At 44.8% G+C, this 25915-nt stretch overlaps 1 protein-coding gene across 1 annotated transcript in view; it reads right to left on the bottom strand.

The window, feature by feature from the left end:
* PIK3AP1 (phosphoinositide-3-kinase adaptor protein 1) overlaps positions 1–25915 on the bottom strand; it is a 115109-nt gene that overhangs the window by 15781 nt on the left and 73413 nt on the right. Inside the window, exons 9-14 of the mRNA XM_057737350.1 lie at positions 19836–19931; positions 16075–16272; positions 12856–12921; positions 10451–10656; positions 7565–7637; positions 933–1088 (exon numbers count right to left, since the gene is read on the bottom strand). Coding sequence (XP_057593333.1) covers positions 933–1088; positions 7565–7637; positions 10451–10656; positions 12856–12921; positions 16075–16272; positions 19836–19931 — 795 coding nt within the window. The remainder of the gene's footprint in view (positions 1–932; positions 1089–7564; positions 7638–10450; positions 10657–12855; positions 12922–16074; positions 16273–19835; positions 19932–25915) is intronic.

Raw genomic sequence — 25915 nt, 5'->3', positions numbered from 1 at the left:
AAGATGAAGAACCCTTGGGTTAGATGATCTTCCTGTTCCTGTATCCATGTGGAGGTCCTCCACCTGACATTTAAGGAGATGTGAGTCCTGAAATTCAGCTTGTCTCTTGCTCTTTTATTTCCCTGCTGTTCTGATAACACTAATATGTTTGAAAGCAGGGAAACTCGGTCTATTTGGCTTCTGAAGCTGCTGCATCTGAAGTCAGCTAACACCACCCTGGATCTGGAAACAAAGCCCCAGCTCCTGCCTGCACATCAGTGTGTATTGTCTGTTGTAATCAGACTCCTATTCTAGCTTTCAAGCCAAAAGGAAGACATTTCCAAATCAGATCCTCAACTTGCCTATCAAGTTGGAATTCTCAAATCTGAGTCCACTGTTTTCTAATGTTTCTGACTTTGTGCCCTTTCCTTCCCCTTACTACAGCTGAAGCAAAAAGAACAGTAGGCAAGAGCTTTGGCCTTGGATCCAGTCTGCCTGAGTTCAAATCCCAGTGCTACCATTTAGCCATTTAACCTAGAGGAATGCGCTAAGCCTCCAGTTTCCTCCTCTGGAAAGGTGGGCAGTAGAGGTGACAACACCTATCCTGTAGAGTGATTGTGAGAATTAAACCAGAGAATCTGTGCAAGAGGCTTAGCATGTAGTAAATGCTCAATAAAGATTAATTAGTATTATGATTAGGATTTTTCATTTATAAAAGCAACAGAGTAACAATTATCACGCAAAGTGGCTTCAGGGGATATTTGTATAAAGGAACTCTGGCATCTAGACAAAAGGCAAACCTCACAGGTTAAATGTCCCCCATTTCTTACACCTCCCAAACCCAAATCAGGCTCCAAGTAAAATCTTCTGGGCTCATAATAGAGCACGTTTCCAAGGCTCAAAGACACCTGCTGAAGTCCAGCTGTGAAGACACCGGGGGGCCACCTGCTTACTTGCTGTGCTGGAGGTACTGTCTGTTTTCCAGTCTCCTCGTCTTAGCTCTGTCTTTGGGGGAAAGATGCTTTTCCTGGGGCCACTCTCATAGACTCCATACTCCACTTTCCCGGGCAGGTGCTGTGAGTGCCGAATTGGGACTGTGATCTCCAAGTCTGGAATTAGAGGAAAAAGGGATAAGATTTAAGGCACCAGGATGCCACTTATCAAGCTGCTGGGCTGCTCCTCTCCACCCACCTCCTTCACCTGAACCTGGAGGGTGCCTGGAGGGGAGGAGAGACGAAGAGAGGGGAGAGGAGAGGGAAGAGGGTGGGGATCCTGTCCGATTCAGCACTGAAACCCCACAGAATCCCGCGTGGCAATCGCTGACAGAAGGCTGGGGGGGGAGGAATGTTAGAAAAGGCAGGGGAATGCTCTTGCATCAGGTAGCAGAAAGAACGAGCCACTAGGGAAAGGTCTGGGGCCCCGGCGCTGCCATCACCAGCCGTGGAGCTTGCCTGAGTCAGTGTAATTGAATTACTTGCTTTTCTGAGGAGGGGTTACGAATACCACACAATTGTAATCATAGGTTATCCTGTGTGTCATGCGGAGTTCTAAGAGCTTCCATAGTTTTAGCTCTTTGAATCCTCCCAACACCCATGAAATAAACACTATTGTCATCATTTCACTAGAATGTAAAGTATAGATAAGTGAAGTAACGTGTCCCATGTCCCCGTCACACAGCTGGTAAGTGGGACAGCTGGGATTTGAACCCAGGCTCCAAAGTCCAGGCTCTTAATCACTACTCAGACTGCCTCTCAATCCCATAATAAATGATAGACGAAGGGTGGGTGCTCTACAACGACAGCAACAATCCAGAGAGTTTATGAAGGGAGGTCCATCAGGCCCATGAAAGATTTTGTGACTTGCAAGGCTGATCAGTGGTTTGAGACCCCAGAGATTCGGAAAGATAGATTATTCCTTTGCCCTGCAAAGCATCGACCTGACCTCTTTACTGGCTTAGCCCTGCCCAGTGGTTGGTCTTGCTTCCTCCCTCGATTTCTACCCCCTGGTGCTATGAGCAGGGAACAACTCCAGTTGACAAGTGGAACAAAATATCTGTGGGTACCCAAACCAGCTTCCTCCCAAGGGAAGTGTGAAAGCCAGGGGAGTTCCTGTCACAGGGCTCCCCTTGAGGCCCTGGACCTTCCCAAGCCCCCCAGGGCAGGGCCTCTGGGAAGAGGTGTAAGTGGGTGGACTTTTGGGGACGTGTGCTCTTCGTGCTCTTATTCTTGAGGAACCGCTTCATCCTCTGCCTCTCCTCTGCTAGGGGACGGGTGTGGCAGGAAGTTCAGGGAGTACAGCGGCAGAGGTGGCTCTGCTTGCCAAAGCCAGAGGTCTGCCAAGAAGGGTGAAAGGGTAAACCAGCCCAGTGTGAAAGAGCAGGTGCAAGCACAGGGTAGGGCAAGTGTGTGCCCAACATTCTGCACGCAGAGGATTAAGAGGGTAGCCTGCTGCTGCATTGGCTCAAGCTTTCCTCACTCTAGGGACTCTGGTTCCAAGTCTGGTAACTGGTCCTAGGACTAACCCAGCTTCCCAGGTCTCGGTGTAACACAGATCTTTTTCATGTTCTTGGGCTCCCTTGGTTACAACTGAGCAGTAGAAGCACCCACCCAAGCTTGGACGCACGTGGGCAGAGACTAGCTGGTGTACCCGCACATGGGTGTGAGCCCACGGTGTCTCAGAGCCCAGACAGGTGACACTACCCCCCACCAGCTTTGACCGAGCTGTTTAACAACAATCTTTCAAAGTGGGGTTTAACAACAATCTTTTAAAGTGGGGCTCCTGTCTGCTTAATTCACTTCAATGAGACAATTTTCAACTCTCTACCAGTTCTAGGAGGAAGGAAAGTAAAATACACAGGAAAAAAAAAAGTTGGGAGTCAACAGTTCAAAAAATCAAGTAGAGCCGGTCTAAATGTCTACAAAATCCGGATATTCTTTGAATAGAGGAACACTGCCAAGAAAAAAAAATTATCATCATTTTATTGCGTAGGACTTTTCCCAAAGTGCATTCACATGTGTTATTATTCCTCCTTTGAACTTCTCTACTCCATTAAGTAGATAAACCAGGTGTAACCACAGATGAGGAAACCGAGGCACAGCATGGTTAAAGGAAAAGTCCTGGATCATGAAGTGATTCAGTGACAAAGCGGGGATCAGAACCCAGGCTTCCTGGGACGAGCCTGCTCCTCCGGGTCCTGCCCTGCACTGGCCACAGGCACGCCCAGAACACAAATATCGATATTCTTCTCCGTGGGGCCGGGGCATTCCGCAAGTCACGAGTCAGCCAGCCCTCCTCTAATTTCCTACACCATCAGTGCTCTGCACTATCTCATTAGGAGCAAAACAGCTCCCCTGAGCTGAAGAAAGATTGGCAGGTTACTATAAACAGACTGTTACTCTTTACTGTCCTTGGTATTTTAACACAAATTAAAGTCATCATTGGTTTTCTTTTCTAAGGCAAACGAAGTTCCAAACGAATAGAGTCCGTCCTTGAGTGGAGTGGCCTCCATTCCTGGAAAAGGTCCTTCAAGCAGAAATGCCATTCATCAGCCCTAATTTTCCTCTAGGTTAATGTTATCCTATGCCGATGATTTTCAAATGTTTTTTTGTGTGTATGTGTGAAGCAGAGTTCTTTCCTCTAGTGAAAACAGAAGCTCAATATAGAAAACAGGTTTTTTTTTTTAAAAAAAGGAACTGCAATGGTCGAAGCAGAGTAAGTGGTCCAAAACCCTGTCCCAATCCTAATCTTCTCCCCGACCCCTCCCCAACTCCTCCCCAGTTCCTACCTGCTACCCCTACAAGCATAGAGGCAGCAGCTCTGGGGCACCTGAGTGTGCAAATCCCCAGAATACGGAATTTCATGTTAGAATGTCACTAAATATACAATCAAGTTTTATGCAGTTAATTAGTATATCATATTTACCCAACCATAAATTATGCCCTCTTTTTAGCAGATGCTCTGATGCCCTTGGGCCTCACCAGGCAGTACGCGGTCCAACTTCCAACTGCCTGAGCTTTCTCTGGTAGCCAGATTACAAGCACCCGTCTCCCAGCAGGCCTCACCCAAAGACCCGGGAGCTGGTATCTAAATGCCCCTCGGGAGGGATAACTCTTCCAAAGTGCTCTCCATTGACTCCCAGCGTCTCCGGGGAGACGAGGCCGAGGCTGCACGGTGTTAACTGCATGCTGCTGGCCGCCTTCCCTGCCTCTCTCACTTCCCCACCCCCTACTGTGTTCCCTAGGATCACCTCCCGGATCAGCTACTTGCGCTCAAATCCTTGTCAGGGAAGAAAAAGTTCTAGAAATGGATAGTGTTCATGGCTGTACACTATTTTGCATGTACTTAATGCCACCAAATTGTGCATTTAGGTCCAAATAGTAAATCTTATCTTATGTGCATTTTATCACAATAAAAAACAAAAATATAAGGAGACTGGGTGCTGATGGATAGACATTCTCCCCATGTAGACTGCTTGTGGTCCCCAGCCATTCTTGTTGAGTGTCAAATTATACATAGTTCAGTCTTTCAATAGTTATGACATTAATTAAAGCCCTCAGTATAAAAAGTAAAAATACTTAACTCTTCACCCCCTGAGAAAAAAATTCCTAGTCAGGGGTCTGCTTCTTGAGGAGTAGGGGCGCAGGGAAGGAAGGGCATCTCATAGACCATTCTAACCTGGACTAGAGCCACTGGTGGGCATCACTTATCTGGAGCCTGATTAGCCTTGAGTGAACTTTGTATAATGTGTCAAAAGCCATGATTCCAGGCCTGGCCCCTGGATGGTGAGTCCCAGCCCAGCGCATTCTCCCTGGGAAGCCCTGGCTAAGAGGATGCCAGCTGGTGGTCTTTAGACTGCCTCCATGGGCCAGGCGCTGTGCCTGATCCCAGTTACCCCCTAACTCGCTGAATCCTTGCAGCAGCTCTACTGGGTGGGCACTTTTATGGGTGCCATTTTGCAGATGAGAACTGAGGCTCAGGTGGGTGAAGTGTCTTACCCATGGTTCTCAGCTAGTTAGTGGTGAGCAGTGAGCAGGAACTTGACCGCAACCTTGCTGGTCCCATGGCCCATGCCTGCAACCCTCTACTCCTCGGGAGGCATGTCTGTCTTGTTTCAATCTCTCCAGTGGGCCCAGGTGGAGCCTGGGTGGGTGGTACAGGTGTGATGACACCAGTAGCTCAGTTCTGGAGCCCAGGCTGCTGAGCACACTTGACTCCAACACTACAACTCGCTGGCCTTCAAACACCACGTGCCCCACCAAATCGCAGCTTTCTTGAGACTACTTACATGTAAAAGCTTGAAATGTTTCATGTAATCAAGGCTTCTATCTCTGGGTTCATGTGCTCTAGTTTTAAAAAGCACCTCAGCCTTCTACCACCTAGAACCCTGTTGTCTGACCCCAGGATGACTGCAGCTCTTGAACTAGATTTTCTCCCTTCTCTCCTTTTTCCTCCTCTCAACCAGGAGGCAGACAAACACGAGCGTGGCTAGTGGCAACATACATTTAAAACCTAGTCACCCAAGCAGGAGTCTGAGGATGATCCCTCTGACCTTCTGCCATGATTGTATCCTCTTTACCCGCTTCTTTCAAACAGTCAAAATCAATACTATTCACTAGGCTAGTACTGTATGCAAAACACTAGGCGTTATGGGACAAGCTCTAGCTGGGAAAACCAGACCCACACAAACAAAAGACTAACTCATCAGCTACCAGATGGTGAATATCACGTCTTACAGGTCTTTCACATCTTACCAGGCTGGGTGCCTGGTGCTCAGTAAGTATCTGTGGAATGAATGAGTGCTGTCACCAAACATTTCACTCAAGCCAACCATTCCAACAAAGATTTCTTGAGTTCCACCAACATACTGTGCTACATGCTGGGGATTCGGCAGAGCACAAAACAGACAGTTCTTGCCCTCACAGAGCTTATGCAGGTGGAAGTGGCAGGGTTAGGGGGAGGAGGGGTGAGGACAATGACCATGAGGATAGAAACATAAGATAATTCCAGTCTGTGATTTGTGAGAAGAGGGTGAGCAGTGGCACAAAAGTGAGTTGTGGAGAGAATGGCAGAGAGAGAATGGCCTAACCCTGAAGGATGAAAAAGAGCCAGTAGGTAAAGACGTGGGAAAAGAAGTGGAGCAGGGACAGCAAGTGCAAAGGCCCTGGGCAGAATGCTCTTGGCATGGCAGAGCAACAAAAAGCAGTCCATTGCAACTAGAACACAGGGTGAACTCAGGGGTCACATCATGTAGGGCCTTGCAGGTCACAGTGAGGAGTGCGATTTACTCTGGGTGGGACAAGAGCCCCCAAGGACTTTGAGCAAGAGAGTGACGTCATCTGATTTTTATTTTGGAAAGGTTGTTGGCTACAGTTTGTAGGATTAAATGTGGAATGGGTACAGGGAGAAAATTGAAGAGGCTCCTGCATTAATCCAGGAAGAGGTGATGGTGGTTTGGGTCAGAAATGATAACATGTACTTTGGAGACAGAACTTCTGGGAATTGCCGACAGTCTGAAGGAATGAAGCAATAAAAATCAAAGGCAACAAAAGAGAAGCACCAGATGAATGGAAGGCATAGTAGGTTCTATAGATGCTCAAATGAGGAAGGAGTACAATGGCCAGGAGTGGTCCAAGAAGGCTTCACTGAGAAGGGGCTGCCAGGGCTGGGTCTTGCAGCACTGGTAGTTTCATACAGGTGAGGAGGAAGAGGCATAGCAAGGGGCCTGTGGCAGGAAGAGGTCCTGTTTGAAGACCGGGGTATCACCAGCCTGACCAGGTTCATGGGAAGCTGGGCCGTTGATGGCAGCTAGAGACAGACAACAGAAGTTATGCACCAACTTAGCTCTTTATGCAGTGTAGCTCCATTCAAAATCTGAATGCACCTGAAAGCCTTTTCTTGCCAGTTCCTTTCGGTATAACGCTGGTCAGTGTAAATCACAGAGAGCCATCATGCCAGAGGCTCTCAGCAAGAACATGCAGTGTGGGCAAATGCCCACGCCTTGCTCAGGGTGATGCTGCTGCACGGGTAGCACCTGGGGGAGGGAGGGTCAAGGGGAGCAGAGGGGACTGGTCCTCAGTGTACACAACTGGAATCCATGGCCCTGCCATTGGGCCCCTACTACACATGGCAGAAGCCCTGCTGCACCTGAGACCTGGGCTTCCCAAGCAATGTGTGGTATGGACACCGATGACACAGTTCCCTGCTGGAATCAGAAACTGACACTGTGTGAATGTGATTTTCTCCTTTCTCTGCTCAAAAAAAGTGTCTTCCTAAATGCCAAGGGGAGAGTCAGGTGCCTGGAGAGAAAGCGTTATCATCCTCTTTCATGGGAGGAGGGAGGGAGGCAGAGTTCGAGCCATCATTCATTCATTTGCTGACATGCCTTATGTGCCAGGCGCTAAATTTACAGGATTAACAAGACACAGTCATTGCCCAAAAGGACCTCACAGCCTAGTGAGGAACCCAGATGTATAAAGAGGGTGACAGGTGCTGGGCAAGCAGTCTGACCACTCAAGCCCCAGCAGAAAGGTGACAACAGACCACAGCAAAGTCCCCCAGCATGCAGCACCCCCAGAACGCCGCATACCTGTCTGCTTTCCTGATTTTTGCTTCTCTCTCTGTCTTCGGGTGATGCTCTCTCTTAGCCGTTTAAGATTTTCCTGGAAAATATTTAGTTTATTTTTAAAATGTACACTGGAATTATACCCTCTGGGCATTCGAGTTTCTTTCTGATTTTATGACATTTGCAAGATATATCACATTGCAATAACATTTCCAACATGCAAATGAGGCTGAGTGCATTTGCAATCGGCTCCCAGAGAAATCCAAGTCCTTTTAGAAGTTGTGCCTGAAGAGAAGACATCTTATCCACAACAAAATATTTCCCTCCTCTCTGGTTTCCAGCTCCTTCCCAGCCTTACAACCCACTGCCCACCTTGAACACCCCTTAGACAAGCCAGTCTCCTACTTGCTTATAAGCTCTCCACCCACATTCCTGCCTCTGAGACTGTGTTCTCACACATTCCCCTGACCCTGAGGGACACTAATTCCATGACTCTGTTCCAAGCCTGAGTCAAGGCCACCTTCTAAGCCCCACCCCCACCCCAGACTGTCCCAGTCCTTAGTGCTGCCCATGCCATCTGGCACTGGGCTACGCTGCCTTACCGTGTGTGTGTGTGTGTGTGTGTGTGTGTGTGTGTGTGTGTGGTCTCTTCAGAGCTACTGTGAGCTCTCGAAGGGCAAGAGACTAGGTCTTGTACCTCTCTGTAATCCCGCAGTCCGGTCCATTGCAGTCATTCAGTGAATGTTGAACAGACATGTGATAGTCAAGATCTGTTGCTATTTTAGTCAATAAACAACAATCACCTTGAGGTTAAGTGTCTGAGCATTCTAGGGAAATGCCCCAGGGCCCAACAGCCAAAGCATCTGGTTGGAGCAGAAAGTTCCTGTGAGGGAGCCACAGAGGCAGGACTGGAAAGTTGGTTGGGTTATGACTGCAGCTGAGAGACTGAGCTTGGTCCAGGAAGCAGCAGGGAAACACTGGAAGTTGTGGGCTGGCCCTAGCTTTAAGGTCTGGCAGAGAGGAGGGGGAGGGAGCTGGAGGCAAGGAGACCCACCCAGAGACAATGTGATAGGGCAGATATAGGTGATACAGGCCAGCACGGGATGACAGAGTGAATGCAAAGAAAGGAGCAGAGGCAACAGGAAGAACATGACATAGCAAGACCAAGCAAGACACACAGCTGGCGGGATATGGGGGGTGTGGAAGAAGAGCCCAAGAGAGTGTGATGGCTGAACTACAGCATCCGGAAGAGAACAGTGCAGTGAACAGACACAGGGTGTCGGGAAAGGGAAGCAGCCTCAAGGGACGGTTTGTTGTTGGATGTGCTGCAGGTCTAAGGTGCCTCAGGGGGGACACGCTCAGCTGGTGGCTGGAAAGGTGTTACCGGAAACACAGACTCAAGAGTCACCTGTGTAGAGAAGGAGCTGATGGGAACCTGGTTGGTGTCTGCTCACGGGAGGGGAAGTGAAGGTGCCAGAGGGGTGGACAGAGGCATGGAGGAAACGCACGATGGGGCAGCCCCAGGAATGGTCCTCACATCCTCCAGTCCTTGGAATGGGGGGCGCTCTGGAAGTACCAGGAGGCTGTTGGAGCACGGAATACTCTCAGCATTTACTATGTGTCAGGCATGCTGAGGGCTTTACAAGGTTTACATTGTCTAGTCCTTCCCCTTCACATTTCAGAGACGGGAAAGCGGAGGTACAGAAGGGCCAAGGTCATCCAGCCCAAAGAGGCAGAATAAGGCTGAACTCAGGCTGCCTGGCTCTGGAGCCCTGGCTGCTCCTAACTACCGTGCCACGTGGCACCAACTTGGCAAGGAGAAAGAAAATCGGTGTTTGGCCAGGACCAGCCTCTGCCAGCAGCACTGCAGCCTCCCTGGATCTCCTGGGTGTGGAGGGCCCTGGGTTCCTGCATCCAGATGCCCAGACAGAGGGAGGCAGGCTGGGAGAGTGGGTGACCCTGTTTTAGGGAGCACTCAGAAGGCAGAAGGTGCAGTGAAGGGAGCACAGGCTCTGGAGTGAGAGAGGGCTCGTTTGAATTCTGAGTTTGCCTCCTCACCTCTATGAGCCTCGCCTTTCTGTAAAATGGGAGCAATGATATTTATTTCATCGCATGCTGTGACAGGTGGAAGAGATTATGTCCACTCAGGCTTAGCACAGTGCCTCAGACTGTCGTCAGAGCTGGACAAATGCAGCTTCAGGACTCACATCCCCACATCTCACTGCGTGGAGTTAGCCTCATGCGAACAGCGGGAGTCTCCTGACAGCCCAGCCCTCCAATCCCAGTCTCTGCCTGAGTAAGTAACCACTGGGATGAGTGTGGCGTGGCCCTTTCCAGATTTTTGCCTTTGCCTTTGCATACATGTCTACAGAGTTTGTGTGTGTGCGTCTGTGTGTGTGCGGGGGCGGGAGGGGGTGTATGTATGTGAATGTGTTTTAACTTGAATGGCTTTATGTCTGAGACTTGTTTTGTTCACTTAATCATAATTCTTGGGAGCTGTCCAAGTTCTCCTTGAGTTCTCAAGTGTGATAGTTCTGTGGGACTGCTGGCACCAGGAGTAGAAAGAAGGCCTCCGAAAAGAAAAAAGCTGGAAAGCAAAAGTATGGGGCCAAACACAAAGGGAAGCAGCAGGTGCAGAACTGGGAGTTACAGCTGAGTCTGGGTTCCTGATCTCTAGCCTCACGACAACAAGAAAAGTCATCCAGCTCTCAGTGAGGGAGCCACGTGGTTACAGACAACGGGTGACAAATACACACACGCACTCACTCACCATGACACTCACACAGACGTTCTCAGGCCCACCCACAGGTATGCAGCTATAGCACCGCACACGACAGCCAGGGACCCAACCCTCCTCTACTGTCTAGCAGAGAAACAGACGTGAAACAAAGTCCATCTGGAGCCAGTTACCTGCTGGAAGCGAAAGGACTCAGACCGCTTCTTCTGGTTGAGCTGCCACTCTTTGAAGTGGAGCACGGCCTCATCCACGTTGACGATGCCCAGCTTCACCTGCTCCTGGAGGGTGATAAGCTGCCGCTGGCCTGGCGTCTTCATCCCAGCAAAAGGGTCATATACAGTCGACTGAGGCCTGTCCCTCCACGGTCTGACAGGTGCCTCTGGAAAGGATGGAGAAACTCAGCTTGATAGCTCCTCCACTGGGGCGAGCTAACCGATGAGTGGGGTTAACGAGGCAGGTCATGGGCTCAAGAGGATGTGTCTCGAAAGAACAATTACACGTGGAACCAAGAAAGGGGAGATGTGACATGGAATCAGACAGAGGGAAGCCGCGGATAATTTCAAAGCCTGCTGCACTGAAGCAGACAAGGCCACACCATTTTAGAAAGGTACGGCTTCCACTGGGTGAGTCAACATGAGTTACTGAGAAGCCTTTAGACCAGCGTTTCTCAACAGTGGCACTACTGACATTTTGCGCTAGACAATTCTTTGTTGGTATTGGGTGGCTGTCTTGTATGCTGTAGGATGTTTAGCCTTATCCCTGGCCTCTACCCACTCGATGGCAATAGCATCCCCTTCCTCAGTTGTGACAACAAAAAATCTCCCAGACGTTGCCAAATGTCCTCTGGCAGGGTGGGTGGCGTGGGAAGTGTGGGTTCCCAGTTGAGAACCACTAATTTCGGCTAAAACCCACTCCCAGAAGAGAATACAGAGGAAAGTCTAACCAGGATGCCTCTCCCAGCACCACTTCCAGCCCTCCCCATCCTCCCTGACTCCGAGCAGCGTGGGGCACAATGACTGCGGACCTACGGGCATGAACTGCCTGAGGAGACTGGAATGCTAATGGAATCATGACCCAGGTCCAATGTCACCAGGTAAAAATTCGGTTCTGGGTCCCATCTGACTCCCTTGGGTTGTTCCTGTGCCAATCTCTCCTCCACATTAAAAATTTATAGTTCTCTGCTTTGGATATTCTAGGGAAGTGTGAAGCCAACTCCTCTCTCTCCAGGCTGTGTGACTCCACTAAGTTCCGTGGGGAATGAGCTACTTGAAGAGGTGGTGGGACCACTAGAGCATGTGAAAACAACTTGACATTTCACTGCTCATTTCCTGTAGGGCTATCTTTGATTCTAAATTTCTCCAGCAGGACCCCATTTGGGCATTGTGATTTAGGAAGCTGGCAAGAGGAAAAAGAGAGACAACTTCACCAATGGGTATTGATAAAGCGTCAAAGAAGCTTATCTATCATTCTTACCAAGCATTCACTCATCTGTCTACACACACTCACATACCTTTCTCCCAGGTTTGCCCTTTTCAAGGCTGTCTTTAATTGTATTAAGAGATGGAGTGGGACCAAAAAAAAAAAAAAAAATGCAAAAGCCAATCAGTTCCAGGACATCCTAGGTGGCGCAGTGGTTAAGAATCTGCCTGCCGATGCAGGGGACACAGCTTCGAACCCTGCCCCAGGAAGATACCGCATGCCTTGGAGTAACTAAGCCCATGTGACACAACTACTGAGCCTGAGCTCTAGAGCCCGTGAGCCACAACTATTGAAGCCCATGTGCCTAGAGCCCATGCTCCACAACAAGAGAAGCCACCAGAATGAGGAGGCCATGCACCACAATGAAGAGCAACCCCCACTCTCTGCAACTAGAGAAAGCCCGTGTGCAGCAATGAAGATCCAACATGGCCAAAAAAAAATACATCCAATAAATAAATAAATTGATTTTTAAAAAAAGCCAATTAGTTCCAATCTCCTGCTACCAAAATCCTTAGGGAAGCTTTCAAATGTTTAGATGATGTCATGGTTCCTTTCCAAAAGAATCAATGGGATAATACTGAATGCCTCTGTTTAGCACAAGGAAATTAATCAAGAACAAAAGAGCATGTATCTCCTCAAACTTCCTTAAAATGTCTTTTGGAAAAAAAAGAAAAATGTCACCCAATGGCAAGCAAAATGTCTCAAATAAAAGTTGAATTAAAGAATAGTTTAGCTAGTATAGATAGAGTAGGTAAATAGCATGGTAGGGCTGCATCGCTAGGTACAGACTGGGTGCTGGGCTGCCCACTTTCATCCTGTTGGCATCGGTCTCAATGTTTAAACTGTACTTTGGTGTGCTGTTACAGATACTGTCTAGAGTATTAATGTAATTGGTAGGATCAATTTGTCCAGTGTTCTAAGGCACCCAATCTCTTCTCCTCTTCCTTTACCATCAGTACTGCTCCGCTTCAGGTATCTCTTGAACCTCTCTGTTTTTCAAGCATAAAGAGCTGTTAGACCTGGAAATCACTGAAACATGAACACTTCTACCACCCAGAAGTTCAGGTCATACAAAAGGAAGCTGAGGACATGTGCTTACCTTTCCTGATGCTCTCTGTGGTAACATAGAAATTCCCAGGCCGCTCTTGAGTTTTTTCTGCAAAAACTATGAGATAAAGAGTACTCTAAGTAAAGCCAAATACGATCTTTTTCTAAAAGGCTTTATAATATGTTATACATTTTCCAAAAAATTACCAAAATCTTGTACATAAAATAATAATAATGAATCACAACTTGGACAACTGTATGCAGTTCTATACATCAAAACTCCAGAAGTAGGCAATCAATGAGCAGAAGCTATAGGGATTATGAAATCGAGACAGACCAAACCAACAAGGTCTCAAACCAGAAAGACAAAGCCAGCCAGAAGCCATGATCAGTGTTTATGAGATCATTAAAGAAAAGGGCCACGTGGACAAGGACACTGCTTGATCCCTGAATACAGAAGCGAGCCGTGGAACACCCTGAAGTTTGAGAATAAAAGGAAGTGCTACTTTACATGTCAACAAGTGCCATAAGACAGAGCTCGGAGCTGTGGAACAGGTGAAATATGTGCAAGGCTCCAAAGGGACTTAGATGAAGTCAGTTACACACAAGGGACCCATAAAGGTTTGTAGGGAAAACTGGGAAATGACAGTCGTTCACTCAGTGGTAGGACTGCATAGCGATTAAGTCTCCCTGGGCTCTGCACACAACTCCCTGGGATCAAACCCTGGCTCTGCCATTCATGAGCCGTACGATCTAAGACAAGAGGCTTGACCTCTGCTTACCTCAGTTTTCTGATCTATAGAATGAGGATAATAACTGTACCCTCCTCTTTGTGGGCATTACACGAGTTAATACACTGAAAGCCCTTAGAACAGTGCCTGGCACATGTAAGCACTCCATGTTAACTTCTGTTTTCATTATTCACATGCCATCCTTGAGACTGATGCCAATAAGACAGCAATACCTTGGCATGCTAGTTAATACAAGGGACATTATGTCTATACGGTGCTTTACAGTTTATAAAATAGTTCCCTATGTATTATTTCATGTGACCTTCACAATAAGGCTCTCCAGAGTATTATTATGCATCATTGTATACATTTATCATTATGATACCCATTTTATAGATGAGGAAACTAAGGCTAAAGAGGGTGAAATGACTTACCCAATGTTCCATACCGTACAGCTGAAAAATGCAAGAGCTGAGACTTGAACCCAGGTGTCCTAGACTCCAATCCATTGCCCTTTTTGTCATCTCCTGCCTCTCCCCTTTCCTTTGCTCCCCACAGTTTCCTAGCAAGTCCATCAGGGCTATTTAGGAATCACCTGTGCCCCTCCCCACTGAACTCCCTGCAATAAGCCAGACCACCAACACCTTCTCCCCACCCCCAGCCACTTAGGCATTATCATTTAGGCATTTGCAAGCTTCTTCAATTGGGTTCCCTTAGAAGCAGACCTGGGGACAGGATCCAAGTACAAGTAGTCTTTGTGAGCGGAGAGGGAGGTAAGACAGGGAAGTGGATACAACAATAATCGGTGGATTAGCCAGTAAGTCACCATGGTGGGCAAGCTGGGGCGCTCTGGAAAGCAATGCAGAGCTTGCACCCCAGAGTTCTTCCAGTAGAGGGGCAAGTAAGCTACGGTACTCAGCAATCCACTCTACTCAGTCCGTGGTTGAGGGCTGCATCCAGGGGTGATAATCCCCCAACTCTTCCAGCCTGTGCTGCCAGGGAAAGCCATCAGGCTAAAAGACACAGGTCCTAACAGGCAGGGTCCATCCAGTGAGCACAAAAACATAAAAAGCTGGGGGGATGTGAGCAGGACACTGACAGCATCTGCTACACACGCCAAGGGATGGCAAACCATGAGCGCGGATGGCACTAGGCAACATATAACATCCCTCTACTCCTCTACTGTATTTCTACCCAATTTAGGGCTGCCAGATTTAACAAACCAAAACCAAAACCGAAAAAAAGAGTGCAATATTTGGGATATGCTTCCACTAAAAAGTTATTTGCTGTCTGTCTGAAATTCATACTTAACGAGGCATGCTATACTTTATTTGACAACCCCAGCCCAATTACCTGGGGCTCTGGTTGAGAGCTATCTTCCCCAGTTTATAATCTTTTGCCATACCTCCCACAACCTGCTTATACTATTAAAAATGGAATGGACGTCAGGTGCACAGCTCTGGCAATTCTTATACTCTTTGAGTATTTATAATCATATTAATAAAATCAAGTCCTAAAAGACAGTGAAACTGACAATGCTATCAGCATCTAACTAACATCCCAGGGATCATTATGAAGAAGTCAAAACACAATTATCACCAACTTTTATCAGTGTAGGTAGGTAGACAATGTAGGTAGGCAGACACCAACTTTTATCAATGTTTTTATCAATAGCATTGTGATTGAAAGCTAAGGTTGTGGAGTCAGACTCCTTGAGTTCAAATCCTGGCTCTGCTACATGATAATCAAATGACCTCTGCAAACCTCCATTTTCCTCATATGTAAAATGGGAATGATAATGGCCCTTACCTAATAGATTATTATGACATATTCCAAATGCAGCATTCTTGGTAGATTTCAATAAATGTTGACTATTAAAAATTAATAACAGGGACTTCCCTGATGGCGCAGTTGTTAAGAATCTGCCTGCCAATGCAGGGGACATGGGTTCCATCCCTGGTCAGGGAAGATCCCACATGCTGCGGAGCAACCAAGCCCATGCACCACAACTACTGAGCCTGTACTCTAAAGCCCACGAGCCACAACTACTGAGCCCATGTGCTACAGCTACTGAAGCCCGCATATCTAGAGCCCATGGCCCTCAATAAGAGAAGCCACCACAATGAGAAGCACACACACTGCAAGGAAGAGTAGCCCCCGCTCACCACAACTAGAGAAAGCCCGTACACAGCAACGAGACCCAATGCAACAACAACAAAATTTAATAATAATAATAATGAGAGTTTCAGGAGATAAAAATTTACCAGAGATCTTGCCATTTGGAGAAGAGGGACAGCTTTTTTATCTCTGTCTTCACACTATGCATGAATTCCTCCAGGAAGGCCAGAACTGAATCTGACTACTGCCCCTAGTCTAGTCCCAGAATCTGCCCCAAGCTCTGACTCTGTCTCCTGGGGCTGGTTTGAGGCCATTCAGTAGGGAATAGTCTCTAAGCAATAGTTTAGGAGGTAGAAGATCCCGGGAATTCCTGCTGAGAGACTCTGAAGACCCCACTGGGCACCATCCCTTGCCCCACTTGCCTTTAGAAATGTATGGTTCATTGTCAGACGGTTGTTGAGTGCCAGAAGCACTGGCCTCTGGCCTGGGCACTGGGACAGGGGGCCTGTTGGCCAAGTCCACGGAAAAGGCCTCATCATCATCCACTGTGTGATAAACATCTTCTTCCTGATCAAGACGGTGCACTTCCCTCTCCAAATTGGACATTCCCACGCTGTTGCCTAGGAACAGAGAAGTGACTAAAAACAACTGTTAAACCCTGGGACCCCCAAGTCCTGTAGCCAGCTGCCCTGGGACCCAGTCCTGCCCATCAACAAGCTGGCAGCCTCCACATTAGGTAGGGTCTGGTGGTCAATCAGGCCTGGGGCCAGCCCCACCTACCAGCACGCCCACAGTAGTTGCTTGTACTGCCACAATAGGACAGCGCATGTAGCCCACATAGGGGGCACCACTAGAGTATATAGCTCTGGTGACCAGAGGGAAGTGTGCTACAGGACCCCACAGACATCTGCTACATATGGTCACTTCTTTAAGATTGGGAAACATCACCAAGCTACCTAGTACACAAAAATTAAAGCAGAGAATTAGGCAAAATGAGGGACAGAGAAATATATTCCAAGTGAAGGAAAAAGAAAAACCCCAGAAGAAGAACTAAGCGAAGTGGAGATAAGCAATCTACCTGATAAAGAGTTCAAGATAATAATCATAAAGATGTTCAATGAACTCGGGGAGGAATGGATGAACACAGTGAGAAGTTTAAGAAAGAGTTAGAAAATTTAAGGAACCAAACAGATCTGAAGGATACAATAACTGAAATTTTAAAATACACTAGAAGGAATTAATAGTAGATGAGATGATACAGAGGAACAGCTCAGTGAACTGGAAGACAGAATAGTGGAAATCACTCAAGCTGAGCAGAAAAAAAGAAAGAAGAATTTTAAAAAATGAGGATAGTTTAGGATAGCTTTGAGACAACACCAAGCATACTAACTTTCACATTACTGGGTCTCAGAAGGAGAAAAGAGAACGAAAGGGGCAGAGAACATATTTGAATAAATAATAGATGAAAACTTCCCTAACCTGGGAAAGGAAAAAGACATTCAGGTCCAGGAAGCACAGAGAGTCCCAAACAAGATCAACCCAAAGAGGTCCACACTAAGACACACTGTAATAAAAATGGCAAAAATTAAAGGGAGAATATTAAAAGCAGCAAGGGAAAGGCAACTTGTTATGTATAAGAGAACTCCCATAAGAATACCAGCTGCTTTTTAGCAGAAATTTTGCAGGCCAGAAGCTAGTGATATCATATTTAAGTTGATAAAAATAAGCTTACAACCAAGAATATGCTACCCAGAAAGGCTATCATTCAGATTTGAAGGAGGGATAAAGAGTTTTACAGACAAGCAAAAGCTAAGAGTTCAGCACCACTAAGCTGGTTTTACAGAAAACATTCTCTAAGCAGAAAAGAAAGTACCACAACTAGAAATATGAAATGAAGACTGAATCAAGAAGAAATGGAAAATATGAACAGGCTGATAACTGGAAGTGAAATTGAATCAGTAATTTTACAAATTCCCAACAAATAAAAGGCCAGGACCAGATAGCTTATAGGTGAATTCTATGAAACATTTAAAGAAGAGTTCACACCAAAAAATTACAGAGGAAGGAATGCTTCTGAACTCATCTGTAAGGTCAGCATCACCCTGATAACCCAACATAGACAAAGACACCACAATAAAGAAAATTACAGGCCAATATCCTTGATGAACATAGATGCAAAATTGTCCTCAACAAAATATTAGCAAAGGGAATTCAACAATGCATTAAAAGGATTATGCATCTGATGAAGTGGGATTTAGTCCCAGGGATGCAAAAATGATTCAATATCTGCAAATCAATGAATGTGACACACCATATTAACAAATCAAAGAATAAAAATCATATGATCATTTCAATGGATGCAGAGAAAGCTTCTGACAAAATTCAACATCGATTTATGATAAAAACTCTCAACAGAGTGGGTACAGAGGGAACAATACCGCAGCATAATAAAGGCCATGTATAACAAGCCCATGGCTAACATCATACTCAATGGTAAAAAGCTGAAAGCATTTCTGCTAAGATCAGGAACAAGACACTTTTATACAACATAGTATTTGAAGTTCTAGCCATAGCAATCATACAAGAAAAAGAAATAAAAGAAATCCAAATCAGAAAGGAAAAAGAAAAACTGTCACTGTTTGCAGATAACATGATACTATATATAGGAAATCCTAAAGATGCCATCAAAAAACTATTAGAACTAGTAAATGAATTCAGTTAAGTTGCAGAAGACAAAATTAATATACAGAAATCTGTTGTATTCACTAATAATAGACCATAAGAAATGGAAATTAAGAAAACAATCCCATTTACAATTGCCTCAAAAAGAATAAAATACCTAGGAATAAATCTAGCCAAAGAAGTAAAAGGCCTGTACTCTGAACATTATAAAGCATTTATGAAAGAAACTGAAGACAACACAAACAAATGGAAAGATATACCACATTCATGGATTGGAAGAATTAATATTGTTAAAATGACCAATCTCCTCAAGACAATCTTCAGATTCAATGCAATCTCTATCAAAATACCAATGGTATTTTTCACAGAACTAGGACAAATAATTTTAAAATGTGTACAGAAACACAAAAGACCCCAAATAGCCAAAGCAATCTTGCAAAAGAAGAACAAGGCTGAAAGTATCATATGCCCTGATTTCAAACTATACTACAAAGCTACAGTAATCAAAACAGTATAGTACTGCCATAAAAATGGACTACTGTAGATCAGTGGAAAAGAATAGAAAGCCCAGAAATAAACTCATGCCTTTATGATCAATTAATTCATGACAAAGGAGACAAGAATTCACAGGGGGGCAAAGACAATCTCTTCATAAATAGTGGGAAAACTGGACAGTATATATATAATCACTATCCAATACAGTCTTGATTTAATAATACCTGTGTATGTCTCCCTATGCTCTCCTCCTTCACCAGAAAGTAAAGTCTCTTGAGGATATTAATCATATCTTATTTTCCTAGCCCAACATCTAAAATAGTGCTTTGGAGACTTCCCTGGTGGCACAGTGGTTAAGAATCTGCCTGCTAATGCAGGAGACACAGGTTCCATCCCTAGTCCAGGAAGATCCCACATGCCACAGTGCAACTAACCCTGTGCACCACAACAACTGAACCTGCACTCTAGAACCTGAAAGTCACAACTATTAAGACCCCGTGCCACAACTACTGAAGGTTGTGCACCTAGAGCCCGTGCTCCACAACAAGAGAAGCCTCTGCAATGAGAAGCCTGCACACCACAATGAAGAGTTGCCGCTGCTCACTGCAAGTAGAGAAAGCCCGCATGCGGCAAGGGAGACCAAACGCAGCCAATAAATAAATAAATAAATAAATAAAATTTATAAAGAAAATAAAATAGTGCTTTGTTCATAGTGGGTACTCATTAAATTTTGGTCAAATAAAAATAAACATGAGTATTTAAAAAGAGACCAAGCTAAAAGCAACTTGTTTATCCAAAGCAGTGGCTGCAGTGGTGCAAACTTCTGACTTACTTATAACAGGCTGATGGAGGCGCTCGTGGGAATAGAATACCTTCAATCACACCATGTGCCATGTGCATGGCAGCACATTCTTTGAGTGGAGCAACCCTCAGAGGGAGCCAAGCAATGTCTTACATCTGTTTCTCTTTCCCTCTTTTTGCTTCCCTGCTCACTGCTGCAACTAACCTTCTAAAAACTTGCGGATCATAGAATCCTTAGTGGTCCGAGAGAAACCATCTCCAGGGATTGGATTAGATGTACTGGCCTGAAGCATTTCAACATCTAGAAGGAAAAGCAGACTAAGAGTTTATATGTTGTTCTTCTGCATAGGCAAGGACAGTTTATAAATGGATATGCAAGGTTAGACAAATCAAGAGATTCAAGAATTCATTAAACCACCCATCTATCCATCCATCCATCTAATCGCCCATGCATCCATGGATCTGTGCATGCATGCATCCATCCAGTTATCTTCCTACTCAATAAGTAAGTACCAGGTATAAAGGAGAGCAATGTTCACAACCTTCAGGCCCTTTCCTGGACCACTGGATTCAGAAGGTATAGACATGCTCATTGGTGTTTGAAAGAATAAGCTGAGTTTTTAAATACATAACTGTAGTCCTTATAACACAAATAATTGGAGGCAGAAATAACAAAGAATAGATGAATCGTAATTTATTTAAACAATGAATCATTTTGCAACAGTTAAAAAGAATGTATTGGAGCTACTCTATCAACATAGTACCATCTCAAAAACATAACACCAGAACTCTATTTTTAGGTCATTCACGTAATTGGTCACTTATAAGGAGGACCTTTGCTTTTCCACTATTAAGCATAAACTCATGGAGACCAAAACTGTGTGTGTGAAAACTATTCAATAACCACAGCAGATTCTATTATACTTAAACCTGAGTAACCAACACTACTTTACACTACTTTATGATTCAGAAGTGTGCATCTTGGGAGCAAAATTTCAGCCTTGTGTTAAAAGTAGAGCTTTGATAATATCAAGAGGTTGCATTCAGTAGGGCATATCACACAATTACTGAGGACTTGTTTGCTTAGGCAAAATATGTAATTTGAAGTTGAATAGTATACTTTAAGAAAAAAAAAATCATTTGAATTTAATCAGTATATTCAGGATATACTGTTCCTACTACTTTGATCTTTGGGGACCAGTTAAATACAGTCTGGTGAATTCATATGAAATATTTATATTTATATCAGATTTCCCAAGAATATTAATTGAAAAAAGGTCATGGTCATAAAGTTATATTAAGGATAATGAACTTCACATGAAATAATCCTAGTTTTGAAACAAAATATTTTTATGTGCACAGAAAAAAAGCCTGGAAATAAATATATCAAAATGTATACAGTGGCTGTTTCTGAAGTAGTATGGATAGATCATGGACATTTTAGTTTCTACTTTACACTTTTCTTTGCCTTTCAAATTATCTACAGTAGCTTGTGTTGCATTCATATATGAGAAAAACCCTACCAACACTCTTTAAAAAGGCCTAGGTAATTATGATCAAGCATGTACAATTAGATTCCCAAAGCAAAAATAACTTCAGATTAATAAAAAATAAATTATGGCTCACCTGTCAATTACCAGATTATTGATTTTATAATTATAAAAAATACTGATTTTCAAACTTTCCAGTGACCAGATATTACATTATTACATAGCATAGCTCTTACCTGACCTTGTTTCAAACTTTGACAATCTTTTGATAATCAAAATATACATTTTGTGACCGTAAAACAAAACAAAACATAATGTTGAGGGAAAAGCTGCAGACCGGTGTTTGCAGTATATAAAGTATTTTATATAAAGTAGTTTGCAGTATATAAAATAGTTTATATAATGTTTTAAGGCATATAAAATGATACTACATGCGGTTTATGAATTCATAAATATCTAGCAAACATATGAAAGCATGCTGACGTGCTGGAAAGGATAAATGTTGAGTCTGTGGTAGTGGTTACCTCTGGTAGGGAGGGAGGCAGTGGTTACCTCTGGGACAATCAGGTTGCAGAGGGGGTTCATAAGGGGCTGTAACATGTAATTTAAAAAAAATATCTGAGACGAAAGAAGAAATATGTATTCTTGATGAATCATAATCTTCAAGAAATACATTTTTGAAAACTAATATGCTACCTTTTGCCCCCAAAGAGGGGAAATTACGAGTCTATTTTTGTGTTTGCTTGTATATGCAAAAAGAAATTCTGGAAGGAGATATAAGAAATTAAGATCAGTGGTTTCCTGGGAACTAGAAAGGTGACAGAAAAGGACTGGAGAAAGGTTTTTTCACTGTTCATCTTAAAAAGGAAGAAAAACCAATTCCTTTTTTCTACTTTTCAGTTTAATGTCTCTTGAAATATGTGTAGTGGAGACATTACATTGAACATAATATACCTGATACTCTCTGGTCCAAAGCCCTGTGATTCCAAATGAGGAAACAATTCAGTGAACTTCTCTTGTCAACACTAAATTCTATAAAGTAAACTATAAAGAGATTAGGGTAACTGTACTGATCCTAAAATATACCTAGAAGTGTTTTAATTTTAAAAATAAATTTCTGATAAGAACTCACACTTAATTCATTCCTTAAAAATTGAAGACCAGAAAAATTCCACTTATTTGAGATTTCTATTTAAATTGTGTAATTGTGCTTTTCTGGAACATGCTCCCCACGGAGTCAGAAAATCAGGAAGAAAGACATATCCAATAGGTGTGCTTTGCTGGGAGCAGGACCCTCCTCCACCCTCCTGACTCTATCCCTACACTCCCTCACCCCTTAGCTGCCTGACCCTGGCCCAGCCAACTTTTGAAACCCTTCATTCACACAACAATAAAACACAGAGGAAAAGACCCTGAAGGAAAGACTCACTTGCATAAGACACTCCTAGAGATGAGGGGAGGGAGAAATTTTGTGGGCCTAACATTGGGCTCTGTTACGCCCAGTGCTGCATCCTCCAGGAAACCACAGGCCCCTCAGGCTCCAGCATCTCTAAGAACCTGGTGAGGGCAGAGCAGCGTCAGGACAGCTTCAATCACCAATAACCAAATCTCCCAGGCTGGCCATGCCAGAGTGCAAACCTCACACACAATCAGCCACCCTACTGACAGTGGCAAAGAGTCATGCACGGCCTAGCTACTTCACTAACAAAGTTCAGCTTGAGAGAAGTGACTTCCCTGTCAGTAGCTGCAAAATTGGAGGAGCTACAAGAAGTGTTGGAAAAACAAAATGTGGAAGAAAAATGGAAACAGCAAGAGCAGCCCTGGCTGGACCCGGCACCCTTCTATACTAAGGATGCGGGCTTCTGTCCCTGGTACTATGACCCCATCTTAATGTGCTGAATTTTTTGTGGGTTAAAGAGAAAAGAGAGAAAAAAGAATGAGCACCAGTAATGACATAGCCACATCATGATCCTTTGACACAATGCACCGAGGAGGATGCAGCATCATTGCTATGGCCTTCGAGCCCAAAAGTTATAACCTCAGTCCAATCATAGAAAGCATCTGACAAACCCAAACTAAAGGGCATCCTACAAAACTACAAAACATTGGTGTTCTTCCAAAGTGTCAAGATGAGGAACGACGGAGGAACTGGTACACACTGGAGGAGACTAAGGCGAATGACAGCATGTGCTGCGGGATCCTAGCTACGATCAGCATCTAAGCCTACCTACAAACAACAACAACAAAAAGCATTAGGGGACTTCCCTGGTGGTCCAGTGGTTAAGAATCCACCTTCCAATGCAGGGGATGCAGGTTCAATCCCTGGTCGGGGAACTAAGATCCCATATGCCATAGGGCAACTAAGCCCAGACGCCACGACCACTACTGAGCCCGCGGGCCACAACTAGATAGAAGCCCACACGCTGCAACTACAGAAGCCTGCACCCCACAATGAAGAGCCGATGCACTGTACCTAAGACCTGACGCAGCGAAATAAATAAATAATTTTCTTTTTTTAAAAAAGGAAAAGAATGTTAGGGGAAAAACCAGTGAAATTTTGAACAAGGTCTGGAGGTTAGTGGAATTGCACCGATGTTAAACTCTTGGCTTTAGTAACTGTATTTTAGTTATGTAAGATGTTAATATTAGAGAAATCTGGGTAAAAGGTATACAGGAAGGGTAGCATTTTTGTAGCTTTTCTCTAAATCTAAAAGTAATTCAAAATAAAAAGCTTTTTTTTTTTTTTAAGGAAAAGAACAGATGGGGGGAAACAGATGAGAAAAGAAAGGAGAGGAAGGAATGCAACAGCAAAACTAAAGAAGCATAAGCCCTGGGAATGACCAACGCTGTCCCTTTCCTGTCCACCGACACTATCAAGTCACCTTCCAGGGACTCCTGTGAGCCATGCACCTATGGGTACGATGAACAAGGCAGGGCTAAACGAGCCACTTGTGACGAACAGATCTTTTTATTCCACAGTCACACCTTCACTGGTGGTTAAGGGCATGATTTTGGAAGTAGACAAGCTAGGATCTGCTAAATATCAGTCCTGAGACCTTGGGAGAATTACTTCTCCTTGAGGCACCCTAGAAGGCTGGCGACGGGTGTGGGCACTATGGTGAGAATGCACAGGCTCCAGCTTTGACCCTTTCACTTCCGGCTGTCAGACTGCAACACCCACCCATCCAACTGACTTTTAGATCCAACGTTTTAGGTCCAGCTGATCATTGGGACTCACAAGATGACCATGGGCCATGCCTGCTCCAGTCTCCTCAGAAGGATGGAGGACACAGGCCAGCAGGACAGGGCCGAGTGGCCTATCTCATCTAGGGCAGTCTTTGCGCCAGTCCAGCAGCTGTCACGCAAGGAGACCAGAGGCAGAGGAGCTGACCTGGGGTCTCAAAGGAGCAGCATTCTCAGCTCCGGAGTTTATTAACAACTCCTGAGGCACAGCTTCCAGGGTCCCCATAAGAGGCATCCAGACATTGCCCTCAGGGAAGACCAAAGTATGGTGTCTCTTTCAGGGATTCATAGTTTACATACAACTCCTCCCAGTTCCAGATGCAATTTACCAACCAATTAGGGGTCATTTTTATCACAGGCAATGTTGCCTAGATACATAATTGACATATGGCTCTTATCAGGTTACCAGGGTAACAGAGCAGAACTCAACGAAGGTCAAATTCTCCTGCAGAAAGGGAAATGAGAGCTGTTACATTAACTCTTTGCCCACAATTATCTTGGGCCAAGTTGTTTACATCCTCTCAGCTTCTGTTTTCCTGTCTATAAAATGGTGATAAGAATAGAGCATATCTCATTGTCATGATTACTAAATGAGAAGCACCGTGCCTGGCATACAGGAAGTGCTTAGTGAACATTAGCTGCTATTATTGCTATTATTATTATTACTGTTATCTTTATATTAAATTCTATACCCATGCTAATGTCCTAAGCAGAGAACAATTCAAAAAGGAGCACTCAATTTATACTTTTTAATAGTAACTTTATTTGTTTGAAGTCAAGTCTCCTCCTTCAGGGTAATAAATGCTTATGGGTTAATTCTAATAGCTGAATATCCACACATATTTTCAAATAACACATGTATTACATTTCCTAGTAAAGAATTACACCCAGTCAATATTTTTATATTGAATATACTTAAAGCATGGGGGGATCTTAAGGTAACAAATGGTAACTCTTCACCATGGAATTATATGTGGAAACCTGACTCACAGACAAGGCTTGCCAGGCCTTTTCTTGACCGTGGCTCCTGAACACCGAGTCCAGGCCAGACACAGCCGCAGGCGTGTTTCCTCCTTGGCCAAGGCTCTGACGCTGCAGTCCAGACCTGACTTGGAGACCCCATGCCCATTACCTGTGCCTTCCTGAGGCCCATCACACTTTTTATTAGAGGGCTCAGCAAAGAGCACCAAGGGAAGATTCTAGCAGCTCTTCAATCCCTTCTGGCCCCACTCCATACTGCCGGGATTACAGGTAGAGGCTGATCTTAAGGTCAGAGGCTAAAGCCAGAGCATCTGAGGCTTGGCTGGAAAAGCACCATGGGGGCAGGGATACAGGGAGGAGGCGGATGATCTGTAGACACACGAGAAGGCCTGGAAGTCAGCCATAAAGGCCCTGACAAGGGCTGGAGCCAAGTGAATGGTCTGCATTCAGGTGACAAACATAAGTCAGAGAAAGGCAGCAGTCGAGGCCAGGCAAGCAATAGAGGCCCGGGACACTGGCGATAATGTCTGTAAAATGGCGATAATAATAGTATGTATCTCACAGGTTTGTC

This window comes from Hippopotamus amphibius, chromosome 5 (genome assembly GCF_030028045.1).
Source record: "Hippopotamus amphibius kiboko isolate mHipAmp2 chromosome 5, mHipAmp2.hap2, whole genome shotgun sequence".
NCBI lineage: Eukaryota > Metazoa > Chordata > Mammalia > Artiodactyla > Hippopotamidae > Hippopotamus > Hippopotamus amphibius.
The sequence above is the reverse complement of the archived record's forward strand: the minus strand, read 5'-3'. Positions and strand labels throughout refer to the sequence as shown.